Source organism: Abrus precatorius, unplaced genomic scaffold, assembly GCF_003935025.1.
Source record: "Abrus precatorius isolate BTA unplaced genomic scaffold, Abrus_2018 Scaffold10, whole genome shotgun sequence".
In the NCBI taxonomy this organism is placed as follows: domain Eukaryota; kingdom Viridiplantae; phylum Streptophyta; class Magnoliopsida; order Fabales; family Fabaceae; genus Abrus; species Abrus precatorius.
In genome coordinates, this window is record NW_020874292.1 from 24,336,641 (window position 1) to 24,350,777 (window position 14,137).

The following is a 14,137-nucleotide window of genomic DNA, read 5'->3' on the forward strand; positions in this document are numbered from 1 at the left end:
TATATATATATATATATATTCAAACAAATAACCATTTTGATGGTACGACTTTTTCATATAAAATTAATAAATAATTTTTTAATAAAAAATAACATAGGTATACTAAAAATGACAGTATGATGTATCAGCAATATTTTTACAAAAAAAATTATTTTAAAAAAATATTTTAAAAAAATTGTTAAAAAACAATACCACAAAATACAATTTCTTTTTTATATAATAAGTTAAAAGGTGTGGGTTTGGGCCAACTATAATTGGGCTCAATGGAGCAAGATGATCCAAGAGGAGAATTTCGGAAGGGTGGGGGCTCCTCTAGCGTTGGGGAAGGATGTCGCAGTTCTGGAAACCAGGGACGGAGAGGCCACAGGGTCGGGTGGTGGATGATGAAGAAGGCGGTGTTCTCTTCTTGTCTTCTTCTCACTCTTCCTCTTCTTCTGGATTTGGTTACGCCAGCATCGAGAAACAACGCCAGCGATTGCCTGTGTACAAGTACCGCACCGCCATTCTCTACCTCGTCGAGACTCATGCCACCACCATCATCGTCGGTGAGACCGGAAGTGGCAAGACCACTCAAATTCCTCAGGTCACGTTCTTTATAATTATTCTCCTCGCAAATTCAAATTCGAATTCGAATTCAAAATCTCGTTGCTAATAGTTGGCATTGCACTTAACTGCAGTACCTGAAAGAGGCAGGTTGGGCCACCGGTGGTCGACTCATTGCTTGCACTCAACCTAGACGACTAGCTGTTCAGGTTAGTTCAGTTATTTTGATTCGTCATCATTCAGAATTCTCTCTCATAACTCGTCTCTTTGATTTTCATAGGCTGTTGCTGCCAGAGTTGCCGAAGAGATGGGAGTGAATCTCGGTGATGAAGTTGGATACACCATTAGGTTTGAAGATATTACCAAACCAGTGAGCATCTCTCTACAATTATGGCAGTTCTGCATCTTACATTTACACACACACACACACACACACACGTATTCACAGACAAGAAAAAAATTGTGGAAAAGGGAAGTTGGTTGGTTAATGACGGATGCTTACGACAATTTTTCTGTTTTTCGGCAGCACAGGATGTAACGGTGCTAAAATTTTTAACCGATGGAGTGCTCCTGAGGGAGATGATGGACGATCCTCTTTTGACCAAATATAGGTACTTGTTACTAACTTCAAATTTTACACATGTACTTTCCCTATATACTTAATAAAATGGCATATTATGTGTACACAAATTGTGAATTAGACGTCAAGGTGCCTGGATGAGCATGAACTATGGATACTGTGGTGATATGCAAGCAGTTTAGCATCCTCATGTTTTGTTATGTTCTATTTTAAAACTTGAAGGTGAGCGGCATTTTTTGCCTCCATTATGAAGTTGCTTGCAGCTTTGGATTGGAGAACCTTTCTTCTTCCGTCCACTATTTTTTTTTTCAATTAAAAAAAAATTGAAAGTTGTATAGCTATGCAGCAGAGCTTTTCAGTGGAAATTAGTCTAGCTCTTATATAAAACAAATGTTCATGAGTCATGACTATGGAGACTTTATGTGTTGTCCATGCATATGCTAATTTTAAAATTGTGATACAAATAGTGTTCCATATATTGAATTTTACACATTTTGGCTGTGTGAAGTGGCAAGGACTATATATATGTTTCTATGGAGGAGATGCCACTCCATTTTCCTGTTCTGAACTCCTTTTACCCTGACACCATATATACTTGTTGCAGTGTAATAATGGTGGATGAGGCTCATGAAAGGTCAATTTCAACTGACATTTTGCTTGGACTATTGAAAAAGGTTTTAATGGCTAGACAATACATATATATGGGAATAAAATGCTGTCATTATTTTCAAAATTTTTAATCTTTTAGTTTTTCCTTTTGCTAATTTTCTAGATTCAACGGCGTAGACCAGAGTTGCGGTTGATTATCTCATCTGCTACTATTGAAGCAAAATCGATGTCTGACTTTTTTCAAACAAGGTTTTCTAATTTCTTCTGCTCTTTCTATGATTCAATTGTTCATGCTATTTTTTTTATTTTTTTTTGCACATTAACACTGCAGAAGCTCTATTTATATAACTTATCGTCATGAAAATGTCACAAGATTTTATCAGGAAAATATCCTAAACTGCAAATATCTGATATTAAGATTCACCTAGATAATATTTAGACAGCTACAAAAAGTAACTTGCAAAACCCAAGGTTTCTTTATTAGAGTCCAAATTCATCATCAGTGAAGGACATGTTTATCCACAAACCTATATCTGTTGGCATTTAATTGTTTGCAATGTGAATATTTTCTCATAGAAATAACCTTCTGATGCTAGGTTATTGTCCGACTGGTAGTTTTAAACTGACATCTTTCAATGTTCGTCCTCTCTGCTGCACTCCTGCACCCACAGAAGCACAATGGAAAAAAAAAAAAATATAACCTCTGCATTATCATATTTAATCCAGTTTGTTTGTTACTGTATTCTTTATATTATGGGCAAAAGTCATCAGTATTTCTGTTTAGTATTATCTTTGTTAATTTAATTGCTTGCTTTTCTCATTTGGTCGTATAATTCTTCTGTTATTCACTGACAAACTGACTATTTCTATACTAGTTGTACTTAGTTATAACCGTTAGGATTATGTCCAATTCACTATACCTGTTTGGAGCTGGTATAAAGGTTATACACCACATTATTAATGGCTTATTCAAAATTTTTGGGGGCTTTCTTGTCGAGTATTCAGATTTTGATTGTCAATGTTAAGGCTGTCACTTATTTATCAATTTGTGCATTATTATTATTAACAGAAAAAAGCGCAGAGAACCTCAAAATGAGGACCATGGGCTACAAGTGGAACCTGCAATTTTATCAGTTGAGGTACTATTTTTGGAAGTACAACCCATGCTTGTATGTCTTCTGTTTTCTAGGTGCATTTGTTTAAAGTGAAACACATGCTTATTTAATGTTAATTGGATAGTTCTGAGCCAATGATTGTTCTAACAGTGTATCCGATCTGCAAAGGAACTGGGCTGCTACTGCATTCCTAGCTTCCTTAGTTATCTTTTGTTTTCAATCTTTTATTTTTCCTGCTCTTGAGAATACTGTATCCTTGCTGTGGTGTATATCTTCTCTTCCATTTAATATTGAATTTTAAAGAAACAAGCACCTCATTTTTCTGAACCTAAACTGCAATATAATTTGGAAATGTTTTAATTGAGGCATCACTATGGTTTTTCCTTAGTTATCTTTTGTTTTTAATCTTTTAAATTTTCCTGCGCTTGAGAATACTATATCCTTGCTGTGGTTTATGTCTTCTCTTCCATTTAATATTAATTTTTTAACAAAACAAGCCCCTCATTTTTCTGAACCTAAACTGCAATATAATTTGGAAATGTTTTAATTGAGGCATCACATTTCCAGGTTAAAATTTTCAGTATATGAAATCTAATAGAATATGATTTATGATTTTCAGGGCAGAGGCTTCAATGTACAAATTAATTATGCTGAGGAACCTGTCCAAGACTATGTTCAGGCTGCTGTTTCAACTGTTCTCTTGATCAATGAGCGGGTATTTTACCTTCTATTGAGATAGGATAACTTCAACTAATGCATTCCATTTTTGAGGCATTTAATTTGGTGTAGTATAATACTATTATTACAGGTTTTGTATGGTGCTTGCATTAGGCTTGATCATGGACACCAAAATATGAGTGTTCATTTTGATATATACTGTAATAGAAATCACGCTGTTGATAGAAGTAGAAAGTCTGATTTATCTAAGTAGTTAAAACAAAATGGATTGAAAATGGTGGTTTTGGTCTTATCTCTCTCCTTAGGAGCCCACAGGAGATGTTCTAGTGTTCCTTACTGGTCAAGATGATATTGATGCTGCTGTTCAATTACTCACTGATGAAATTCAAACTAATGGAAAACACTCTTCAGGTATACACTCTGAACACTTCTTATTTGGACTGTCAGCTATTGATGTCTTTAACTACTGGCAAGTGACAACTTACAGTAGATGAGTAAAATGTATATAGAATTTTTGCCTTTTGAACATAATGGAAAGTTCTTTCATATTTTACATTTTGCACATAGTTATGCTTATCAATGAGATATTGCTAATGCATGGAATTTTCTTTTGTTCCAGGATTGATTGTTTTGCCTCTGTATTCTGGACTTCCACGTGCTGAACAGGTTGGAGATACTTCTGTGGATTTAATTGTCAATAAATTGTTTGAATATTTATTTAAATTTTTGAGTGTAGTGATATGTGCTTTACTCTCTCTCAGGAGTTAGTGTTTTCTCCAACTCCTCGAGGAAAGAGGAAAATAGTAATTTCTACTAATATAGCTGAAACATCATTAACATTGGAGGTAACCTCTATTTAAAGATAAGTCTGACTATAGTTATAGGCAACAAGGCCTTATCCATTCTTACTTTTTCAATCATGCAGGGAATAGTCTATGTTGTGGACAGTGGATTCTCAAAACAGCGGTTCTACAATCCGGTATTTCCATTATGTTGTTTTTTAAATTTTCAGTATATTAGGATGCCAGTTTCCCAGTTATGGTACACTATTGAGTATTGAATTTTAAATTAACAGTGTTTCTGTATTCTCTTTATTCAGCTTATTAGAACTTATCCACTAAATTTTTATTTGTTTTTGCTGGCATGTCAGTAACTTCATCTTTTAGAAGTCATCTCTTTTCCACTCTTTTTCTCTCCTTTAGATGTTTTGATGTCACCAAGTCTAATTTTCTGCGGTCCTTTGTTACAGATTTCTGATATTGAAAATCTGGTTGTGGCACCAATATCTAGGGCTTCTGCTAGACAAAGAGCTGGTAGGGCTGGACGAGTTCGACCAGGAAAGTGTTACAGGTCTGACTAAAAGTAGTTATTTTCTTTCAGCTGGTTCAGGGACATTTTTCACTTATCAAATATGGTTTTTCCCCCTAAAATCTGCTAATACTTTCAAGTTTCAACAAAAGGAAATATTTACCTTCACCAAAAAACAATAACATTCTTTAAAATATTACCTTAATTTTTCTTATTGTGTATGAACTTAATTGCACTGCTTAGAACAAGTATGCCCCCTCCACTTTGGAGTATTTCCCTTAGTTCATTTTAACAAATTTAGGGAGAATTAAAGAGGCAAACTTTCACAGCAATGCCTAATAAAAAAGTTGGCAGTGTTGTGTGTGTATCAGGCCTCTGCTTTTATTCTCTATCATTTACTTTATCTAATTGACTTACTGCTTCTGATATAGTCTATTATTAAGTATTCTGTTCACAAAGTTAGTGTTGCTTCTTCAATTTCATATTGTAATATTGTTCATTGTGTTTTTGTGATGCATTTGTTTATGTATGGTTTTACTATTCTGTTTTGTGTTCCGGTTTCCCTGTCAACATCTCAAATTGTAACTTGTATTTTGTAATGATGTTAACTGTCTTGTCATTCATTGTGTACATGACTGCAACCAGGCTATATACAGAAGAATATTTTCTTAACCACATGTCTAATGAGGGAATTCCAGAGATACAGAGGTCAAATCTGGTCTCCTGTGTAATCCAGGTTAGTAATTGTTATTGAATAATTTGAAAGTGACAAAACTACAAAAGCTTTTTAAGCATGGTTTGTACCATCATTGGTTTTTTCTTTTTCTCTGGGCATGGTACTTTGACTGAGATTATATTTTTATGATCAGTATGAATGACAACTAATTATCAGCTGCATCATAACTATTCTGATTAATCATTAATTTCTTTTAATTTATTAACTTAATAAATATTAATTGAACAGTGTATGTGCTGTCCATATGATAGTTTTTAATTAAATTAAAACATTAGCTGGAGAAAGAGAAAGGTGAAGTTGTATTTGTAACTTCACTGTTTTTTGATAGTTCATTTTACTAAGTTTTTTGTGCAATGAATTCAATGTGATCTTATTTTTCCTGGTCAGATATTTTTACCTTCATAATAGAAATCCTATGCGCCAAAGCCATTCAGATAAAAGAATTTTGAAAGGAAGTCATAGTACCACAAAATATCACTATTCCTCTACATTTGTTTAGGGATATTATTATGTTTATTACTTCTCTCTGTTACTATTACTATGGTTATGGTTATTTTTAAGGAGGTGGTTTCCACTTGTAATATGGAATAGATTGAGCAACTGTGTTGCATTATTTAGCCTCTGCTCCCTAGTCGTGCACTACTTTTCTCGAATAAAATATCTCCTTATAAGGACAAAAGAAAAATCATAGTAGTAGTAGTTTAGTGTGTAATGAGAAGGATTATACAATTGTCACCTTTACCTTTTCTGATATCATTCCATTTGAGTGCTATTACCAGATTATTGCTTGCTGGAATAGTGTGTGTGTGTGTATTCTAGATCAAGTTAATGGTTGATCCTAAAGTTAGTTATTCAATCCCTTTTTTGATGATTTCCAGTTAAAGGCCTTGGGGATTGATAATATCTTGGGCTTTGACTGGCCAGCATCTCCATCTCCTGAAGCAATGATCCGAGCACTAGAAGTTCTCTACTCACTTGGGGTTTTGGATGATGATGCTAAGCTGACTGCACCAACTGGATTTCAAGTTGCTGAGATTCCACTTGTATATTTTCGTTGCCACCAAAATCATGTTTTTTCATTCATTTCTTAGATGCTTCATCTTTATTTTGTGAAAAATAGAGATTTGTTTTATTCACCATGGCTACAGGGTTAGTCCTAAGTGCACGAGACATGTTGAAGATAAAATAAAGAATAGCAGACGAGAAAGTAAAGAATGGAAAATTTTGAACTTGGAAGCATTTCTATAACTTTATTTTGGAATTTTGTCTTTAAAAGATAAATTAGGAATCCAGTCATTTCCTTAAGATCTGCCAGATTTCTTCCAGCCTGAGAAGTAAACTGACCTTCCACATCATTTATTTGGCTTTGTTCTGCAGTGAATCTGGTTCCAGTATATAGTGCATGGTTTTCTTTGCTCTAAAGTATTTTCTTAGCTGTTCATTTTTCTTCATGTTTTCTGTTATGTATAGATGCAGATGTGGATTCATTAATAAACCTACTGAAAGGGTCATATGAGAATCCACTCTTGCTTTCTTGTTAATGTATTCCTTAAATTGATATTACAATTACAAATATTGCCATTATGCTCTTGTTGAGGAGCTTTTGTTTTGTCTTCCCATTTTTAGTTGCGTTTCTTACCTTTCCAAAATTAGCTGTCCAGATGCATTTCTTAGAAATTTGCCAATGGCCATTTAATGGAACGTAATACTTGGCAGGATCCAATGGTCTCAAAAATGATAATAGCTTCTAGTGAACTTGGGTGTTCAGAGGAGATAATCACAATTGCAGCTGTTCTTTCTGTCCAAGTAAAGTTTTTTGCTTTAGTCAAGATTAATTGCTTTGGAAACAAAAGTCAATAAATTGCTGTATGTTGACATCAATTTTCATGCTGAGGTTTGAAAATATAACATGAAATATATCTGTAAGACCACACAAAAATATACTTAAGCGTAATGTATAGAGAAGTATATCTTAATTTCAAATTATCTATGTATACAGTCTATCTGGATCTCAGGGAGAGGGATACAAAAGGAATCAGATGAAGCAAAGTTGAGATTTGCTGCCGCTGAGGTACTCTAGTTTAATTTTTTTGTTGCCCCACACAGTCTCACTCTCTATTTATACTCATAATTTCTTCTACATTATTTCGGTGTTAAACTTCCAATGATTCTTCACTTAACAACTCTTCCACTGTGTAATACAATCATTTTTCTTTAGCAATGTGATGACTGAAATCTTTTTTATTCATAAATTTGTTCTTTTGATTTTTTATACAATTCCAGGGTGACCATGTAACCTTCCTTAATGTATATAAGGGGTTTCTTCAGTCTGGTAAATCTTCACAGTGGTGTCACAAGAACTATGTAAATTACCATGCCATGGTATGTATATGTTCAGCATTTTTGCACAATGTAGGCATTTCAATTTGTCCTTTTCACTGATTCATGTTGACATGGCTGCTTAAATTTCTCAGAGAAAGGTTCTTGAAGTTAGAGAACAACTCAAAAGAACTGCACAGAGGATAGGCTTAGTCTTAAAATCTTGTGAAAGTGATATGCAGGTTGGTTTTTCTCATACTTCTACTGGTTTAGAAAAAGCTTTTTCAAAATTGCATTCAATTATCTCCTGATTTATTCTTTGTTATATATGCCTAAATAGTTGTGTTAGGTAAAAATCTGCCCTAGTGTAATTTTTATTATTTACTGGTCCTGCCCCATTCTTTGGTTTTTCACCCTGCTACATGTTTTCACTTCAAGTTCCTTGGTTTTTAATTAGTAAGGTGATTTAATTATATATAAAGGTTGTACTTTTTCCAGGTGGTTAGAAAGGCAGTTACTACTGGCTTTTTTGCTAATGCGTGCCATTTAGAGGTGAGATTCTTTTTATTTTTCATTTTTCACGCATATTACAATGTTTTTTGCCACAAATTTTGTGGTAAAGTAAATGATTTGACTTCAATTTTATTTGTTTCTGTTCCTTGTTAAAAGGCATACAGTCATAATGGGATGTATAAGACGTTACGAGGCTCACAAGAAGTTTATATTCACCCATCATCAGTGCTATTCAGGTTAGTCAAAACTGTGTTTGAGAAACTTTTATGTATTATGTGCTGGTTTTACTACTATATGCATGATTGGTTTACAAACAAAATCAATTTTACATACTTTGACACAAATTCCAATGTAAAATTGGTTGTTAAGATTAATTTAGGCATTTATTCTAATTATGTTCTAAATTAATTCTATCGAAAACAATTTTACCAAAGTCTAACGCAAGCAGGTATTATTCTGCTTTAGAAGACTGTAAAGCCTGGAATGTCTAAATGCCGTTTGTATTTTAATTCTTTTATTTATTTATTTATTTTTGGGGAACACATTGGCATACTTTGACGTATGATTTCTGCATCTAAAGTCGGTTAAAAATTTTAAATTTTGTTCTTTTGCAGAGTAAATCCAAAGTGGGTTATTTACAGCTCTCTCGTCTCAACTGATCGACAATACATGCGTAATGTCATAACCGTAGATCCTTCATGGCTATTGGAGGCTGCTCCCCACTTCTACCAACTACAGCAACCTAATCTTCACTGATTTGCCTTGGCATATTAACCGAGTCCAAGGCGAAGGAAAGAAATTGATATATCAATTATCAAATCTTAGTTCTAATAGAGCAGATTAACCGTGATGTGAGTATATATGATGATAGAAACTTATTTCCCATGTAAATTGGATACTTTCTGTATCGGAATTTTTTTTGTTCCATCATACTCCTCACAGCTAATTGCTAGATACAGGTCTCAATGTTTTATAGCTACTGTCAAAAGGTTTATTTTTGTTTGAGGATCGGGAACAAAAAGGTTTATTTTTTATTAAAACCTTTTAAATAGAATGTTTTCTTGTTTGTACCCTTTGAAAGCATTTGTGGGTTGTGGCTTGAAAAATGGAAATAGTTCTTCCTTTTTAACCGGAAAAGAAAGTTGGGCTCATGTTTAATGGTCATGGTGCATCTCAAAATTTGGTGCACCGGCGGACCATGAACTTAGTAACCCTTGATTTATGGATTTAAAGTAACGACGGTTGAGATGGAAAGTTTAATATGTTCTGGCTCTTGCTTAAAATTAGCTTTTGAAGTCCTTAAACACTCTGCTCACTGTTGTTAAATGGCGGTCACGGGGCCATGGGACATATGCTTTCATTTAATGTTTAATCTTTAAGAATTTGAGGGAGAAGAAGATGAGAGATATGTCTTAGTTGATGAAAAAGAATGGGTTGAAGATGAGTATTAGATAATTAATTTTTATTATTTTCCTTTTAGGTTGTTTGGTTTTGACATATGTAATTATTTTTTTGGTTTTGTCACATTCTGCAGTACTTTTTTTTTTATATATATTTTTGTAAATATATATTATATTATTTTATAATGACTCTCATGCTTTTGCCACAAGCTGCCATGACATCCGCCATAATTTTATGGCATATAATGCATATCCAAACTCAACATTTTTCAACGATTTTGATTAAACATTCTTCTTTTTATTTTGTCAAATGATCTTCATATATAAATATTAAATGACACTTGTTAGATTTTTTTTTATAATAGCCTACATATTTTATTAATTATGTATTATATGTTATTTATAAAGTTTTATCTTTATTGTATTAGATAAGATACTATTCGGTCATTATGGTGAAAAAAGAAATCTGAATACTTTTTCAGTCAGATTAAAATAAATAATAATGAATGATTAAAACAATTAAAATAGATAATTATTAATTATTTGTTTAATCAAAAAGCTAAAATCAGGACTCAGTCATAAAGCTCATTAATCCAATATATTGTCTATAAAAAGAAAGGAAGAAGTACAAGTAAAATGATTGACTTTGAATAGAAAAGAACATTTATTATCTAAACTGACACCTGATTTTATCATCAGAGTGCCTTTTGTAGATACCCTCCTTGCACCACATAAGAAGAATCTGGAATATCCATGAAAACATTATAGGCCAGAACAAAAGAAGAGATCATTGAAGATCATTGTATCCTTAATGGGAACATTTTGGCGCCCATCGTGAGACACGAATCGCCTCAACTTCAATCAATCATAGTGTTAACAAGAAGCCAACATGAAGGACAGAGTTAGCAATTGGGAGTTTTTCATCAGTAGGAAGTGACCATGCCTAATCAACCTATACCTGAGGTTTTGGCTGAGAAGGGAGGATGAGAACCTCTCTTCGGTGGTAAAACAATTAAGGGCTGAAATGATGGAGATACAACGGTTAAGAGAGAAAGACGCTCTTGAGCTATCGGCTTTAAGGAGAAAAAACGCTAATCTGAGGAGTGAAATCAGGACATATCTACCCTCTCAAGATATATCGCCCGCTTAGGAACAAGGCGAGTCATAAGCCTTACAAGAAAAACTAAGAATAGTTCAGCAGCTAACAAGGACTAACACTTCAGGTGAACGAGAAAGGATGATTGGCCGAAGCCCTTTTATCCAGTCTATCATGGAAGCAAAGTTACCGGATACCTGGAAGGGCATAACTTTAGAAAAGTGCGACAGAACCACTGATCCCGAGGAACATGAGGATATATTCAGCACACAGGTGGGACTATATACCGATGATGATAACTTGTTATGCCAAATATTTCTAACATTGTTACAGGGACCAGCCCTCAATTGGTTCACCAAGTTACCCTTTGCGTCTATATACCTTTTGGCCACACTCACCACACGCTTCAATCTATAATTTGTTACTAGTCGGTCTCATCAATTGACATAATTAGCACTAGTTGACATTAGGCAAGAGAAAAAGGAAACTCTTTGGGCTTTCATGGAATGATTTGGGCAAGTAGCCCTGTCTATTGGAACTTAGAACCATTAGTTGTCATGCACCATCTCACAACCACCCTCAAACCAGGACCATTTGTCAATAGCATTTGCAAGAAACCACTTGCTAATTTGGATGACTTAAGAAGCCAAGCTACTAAATATATGCAAATGGAGGAACTTGCTGAGTTTTGTAACCACATAAGAATGAAACAGGGACCAAGTCAGAGGGACATTGATGGGAATGAACACACAAGAACATGCAAGAAAGAAAAGACAGAAGAAGTGGGGCTAAGCGACCTCCAAGAGGACCAAAGTATACCTCTTATACTATTTTAAATACTAATCGGACAAGGGTACTCAAGCAAGCATTGACAACCGAGATACTAACCATCCCTAAGTGTGCAAATACCTCCTCTCAGGCAAACAAGTCAAAATCATGCCATTACCACAGAAACAGGGAACATACCATTAAGGAATGTACAACCCTTAAATACCGCATTGAGGGCTTGATTAAAGCTGGGCATCTGTAGGGATTCGTCACACACCAAGAGGGGCAGGAATTACCAATCTGAGCCTTCAAGGAGATATGTTGAGAGAAGAGTAGAACGACAACGTATTAGGTCAAGAGAACCACCTATTAAGCATCATGATGAGCACGAGAAATACCCTCACCGAATTATTAATACCATAGCAAGAGGATGGTCCACTAACTCGGCCAGGAAAAGACATTTGAGACATATTCAGTCCGTAAATCATATATCATTAGGAAGCGAGATCTGGATTCCTCCTATCACGTTTACTAATAGGGATTTTTAGGGGGTAGACCCAGTTCAGGATGACCCCATAGTTATAAGTGTTGATATTCTTAACTACACTGTCCGTAAGACCTTAATTGATCAAGTAAGCTCGGCTGACATCCTATATTAGAATACATTAAAACAGTTGGAAATATCAGAAGAAGAACTGAAGGTGTACAATGAACCACTTGTTGGATTTTCAGGAGAGCAAGTGAAAACCCGAGGCTGTATAGATTTAGATATCCTGTTCGATTTAGAGCAGGATGCAGTATCAAGGTAACTTACCTAGAGATACATGTGAGCACCTTATATAATATATTGTTCAGCTGATTGTCCCTCAACAAGTTGAAGGTCATAGTATCTACTCCTCACTTGGCTATAAAATTCCCCTCCGATAGAGGTAGAATTATCACGGTTCATGTAGATCAGAAGTTGGCCAGAGAATGTTATTTCGCAATATCTCCCCGAACAGGAGTAGAACTAGATGTAGAACTTGACCCCAGGATAGATAAGAGGCTTCAGGTTGAACCCAGTGAAGATAAGAAACCCTTTCAAATAGAAAAAAAAAAAAAAACCAAATAGATCACACACCTCGGAATAGGCCTGTCCTTAGACAACCAGCTAGCACTTCAAAAGGTGCTGTTAAGCAATGCCAACCTGTTTGCACGGTCGGCCTCAGATATGCCAGGTATAGACCTCGATTTCCTATGTCATCATCTATCGGTTTATAAGGAGGTCGAGCCGATCGCCCAGAAAAAGAAGATAGGAGGCAACAAAGCACGAGCAGTTCGAGAAGAGACCAACAAACCATTACAAGTCGGGTTTATCCAAGAAGTACGATACTCTACTTGGCTGACTAATGTTATCATGGTAAGAAAGGCAAGTGCAAAGTGGAGGATGTGCACGAATTTTACTGATCTAAATAAAGCATGTCCAAAGGATGCATATCCCTTCCCTAATATCGACATCTTGGTCGATGTCATCGGGCACAAATTACTCAGTTTTTTGGATGCATATTCTAGATATAACTAGATTTGGATGTACCCTCCAAATGAAGAGAAGACGACCTTTATAACAGACTCAACAAACTTTTGTTATAAAGTTATGCCCTTCGACCTGAAAAATGCGGGGGTAACATGTCAAAGGTTGATAGATAAGATTTTTGCAGGACAAATAGAGAAGTGTACGGAAGTATACGTTGATGATATGGTAGTTAAATCCATCTCCCTTAACAGTCATATTGTCCATTTAACTGAAGTATTCGCCGAAGCAAGACGACATGAGTTGAGGTTTAATCCTGAGAAATGCACATTTGGGGTAGCCGTTGAAAAATTCTTAGGATTCATGCTTTCAAAAAGAGGAATTCAGGCAAATCCAGATAAGTGTCAAGCTATTATTGATATGACTAGCCCTCGTAATATGAACGAAGTACAACGGTTAGCTGGTCGAATAGCTGCACTAGCTAGGTTCTTGCCTGTAATGGCGGAAAGATCCTAGCCTTTCATTGATCTTCTTAAAAAGTCCCAAAAATTCGCATGGACGAACGAGTGTGAAATAGCTTTCATCCAGTACAAAAACATGTTAGCAACTCCTCCCATCCTAACAAAGCCGAGACTAGGACAGGATATGATTATCTATTTAGCTGTATCAGACAAGGCTGTCAGTTCGATCTTATTACATGAACAACCTAAGCAAGTCCCGATATATTTTATTAGCCGAACGTTACAGGATGCTGAAACCCAATACCAATTAATGGAGAAAGCAGTGTTGGCACTGGTTCACACAGCTTGACGACTAAGGCATTATTTTCAAAGTCATAAGATGGTGGTACGTATTGATTGTCCAGTTGTTTACGAAAACCTGAATTAGTAGGTCAGCTAATGGCATGGGCAGCTAATTATCTCAATTTGATATCCGCTTTGAGACCCGAAAACCCCTTAAGG

The 14,137-nt window shown here is 35.1% G+C and overlaps 1 protein-coding gene across 5 annotated transcripts; it reads left to right on the top strand.

Annotated features, from left to right (window-relative positions):
• The first annotated feature begins 246 nt into the window (after nt 1-246).
• LOC113864666 (probable pre-mRNA-splicing factor ATP-dependent RNA helicase DEAH9) lies at nt 247-11,059 on the top strand. Of its 5 annotated transcripts, XR_003504899.1 has the most exons (23): nt 280-583; nt 678-752; nt 824-913; nt 1,075-1,154; nt 1,728-1,797; nt 1,896-1,981; nt 2,802-2,871; nt 3,467-3,562; nt 3,831-3,936; nt 4,145-4,191; nt 4,287-4,370; nt 4,451-4,504; nt 4,775-4,875; nt 5,479-5,569; nt 6,448-6,612; nt 7,286-7,375; nt 7,569-7,640; nt 7,853-7,951; nt 8,044-8,130; nt 8,387-8,440; nt 8,558-8,637; nt 9,016-9,252; nt 10,501-11,059. XR_003504899.1 is itself a non-coding variant. In XM_027498649.1 (22 exons), exons 1-22 carry the CDS (start codon nt 329-331, stop codon nt 9,155-9,157), a joined length of 2,094 nt encoding a protein of 697 aa, XP_027354450.1. In that variant the 5' UTR covers nt 247-328; the 3' UTR covers nt 9,158-9,476. The 5 variants fall into 5 exon arrangements, 4 of the variants coding, with proteins under 4 accessions (XP_027354450.1, XP_027354478.1, XP_027354462.1 ...); XM_027498649.1 differs by lacking the exon at nt 10,501-11,059 and having other exon boundaries at nt 247-583; nt 9,016-9,476; XM_027498661.1 differs by lacking the exon at nt 10,501-11,059 and having other exon boundaries at nt 296-583; nt 6,448-6,594; nt 9,016-9,241.
• Nucleotides 11,060-14,137: the final 3,078 nt, after the last annotated feature.

Excerpts from the sequence above, each read along its gene's own strand:
- LOC113864666 (XM_027498649.1), top strand. The coding sequence starts at position 329 with ATGTCGCAGTTCTGGAAACCAGGGACGGAGAGGCCACAGGGTCGGGTG. Across the intron at positions 3,937-4,144 it reads TAATGGAAAACACTCTTCAG|GATTGATTGTTTTGCCTCTG; the intron begins GTATACACTCTG and ends CTTTTGTTCCAG. Across the intron at positions 7,952-8,043 it reads ATGTAAATTACCATGCCATG|AGAAAGGTTCTTGAAGTTAG; the intron begins GTATGTATATGT and ends TAAATTTCTCAG.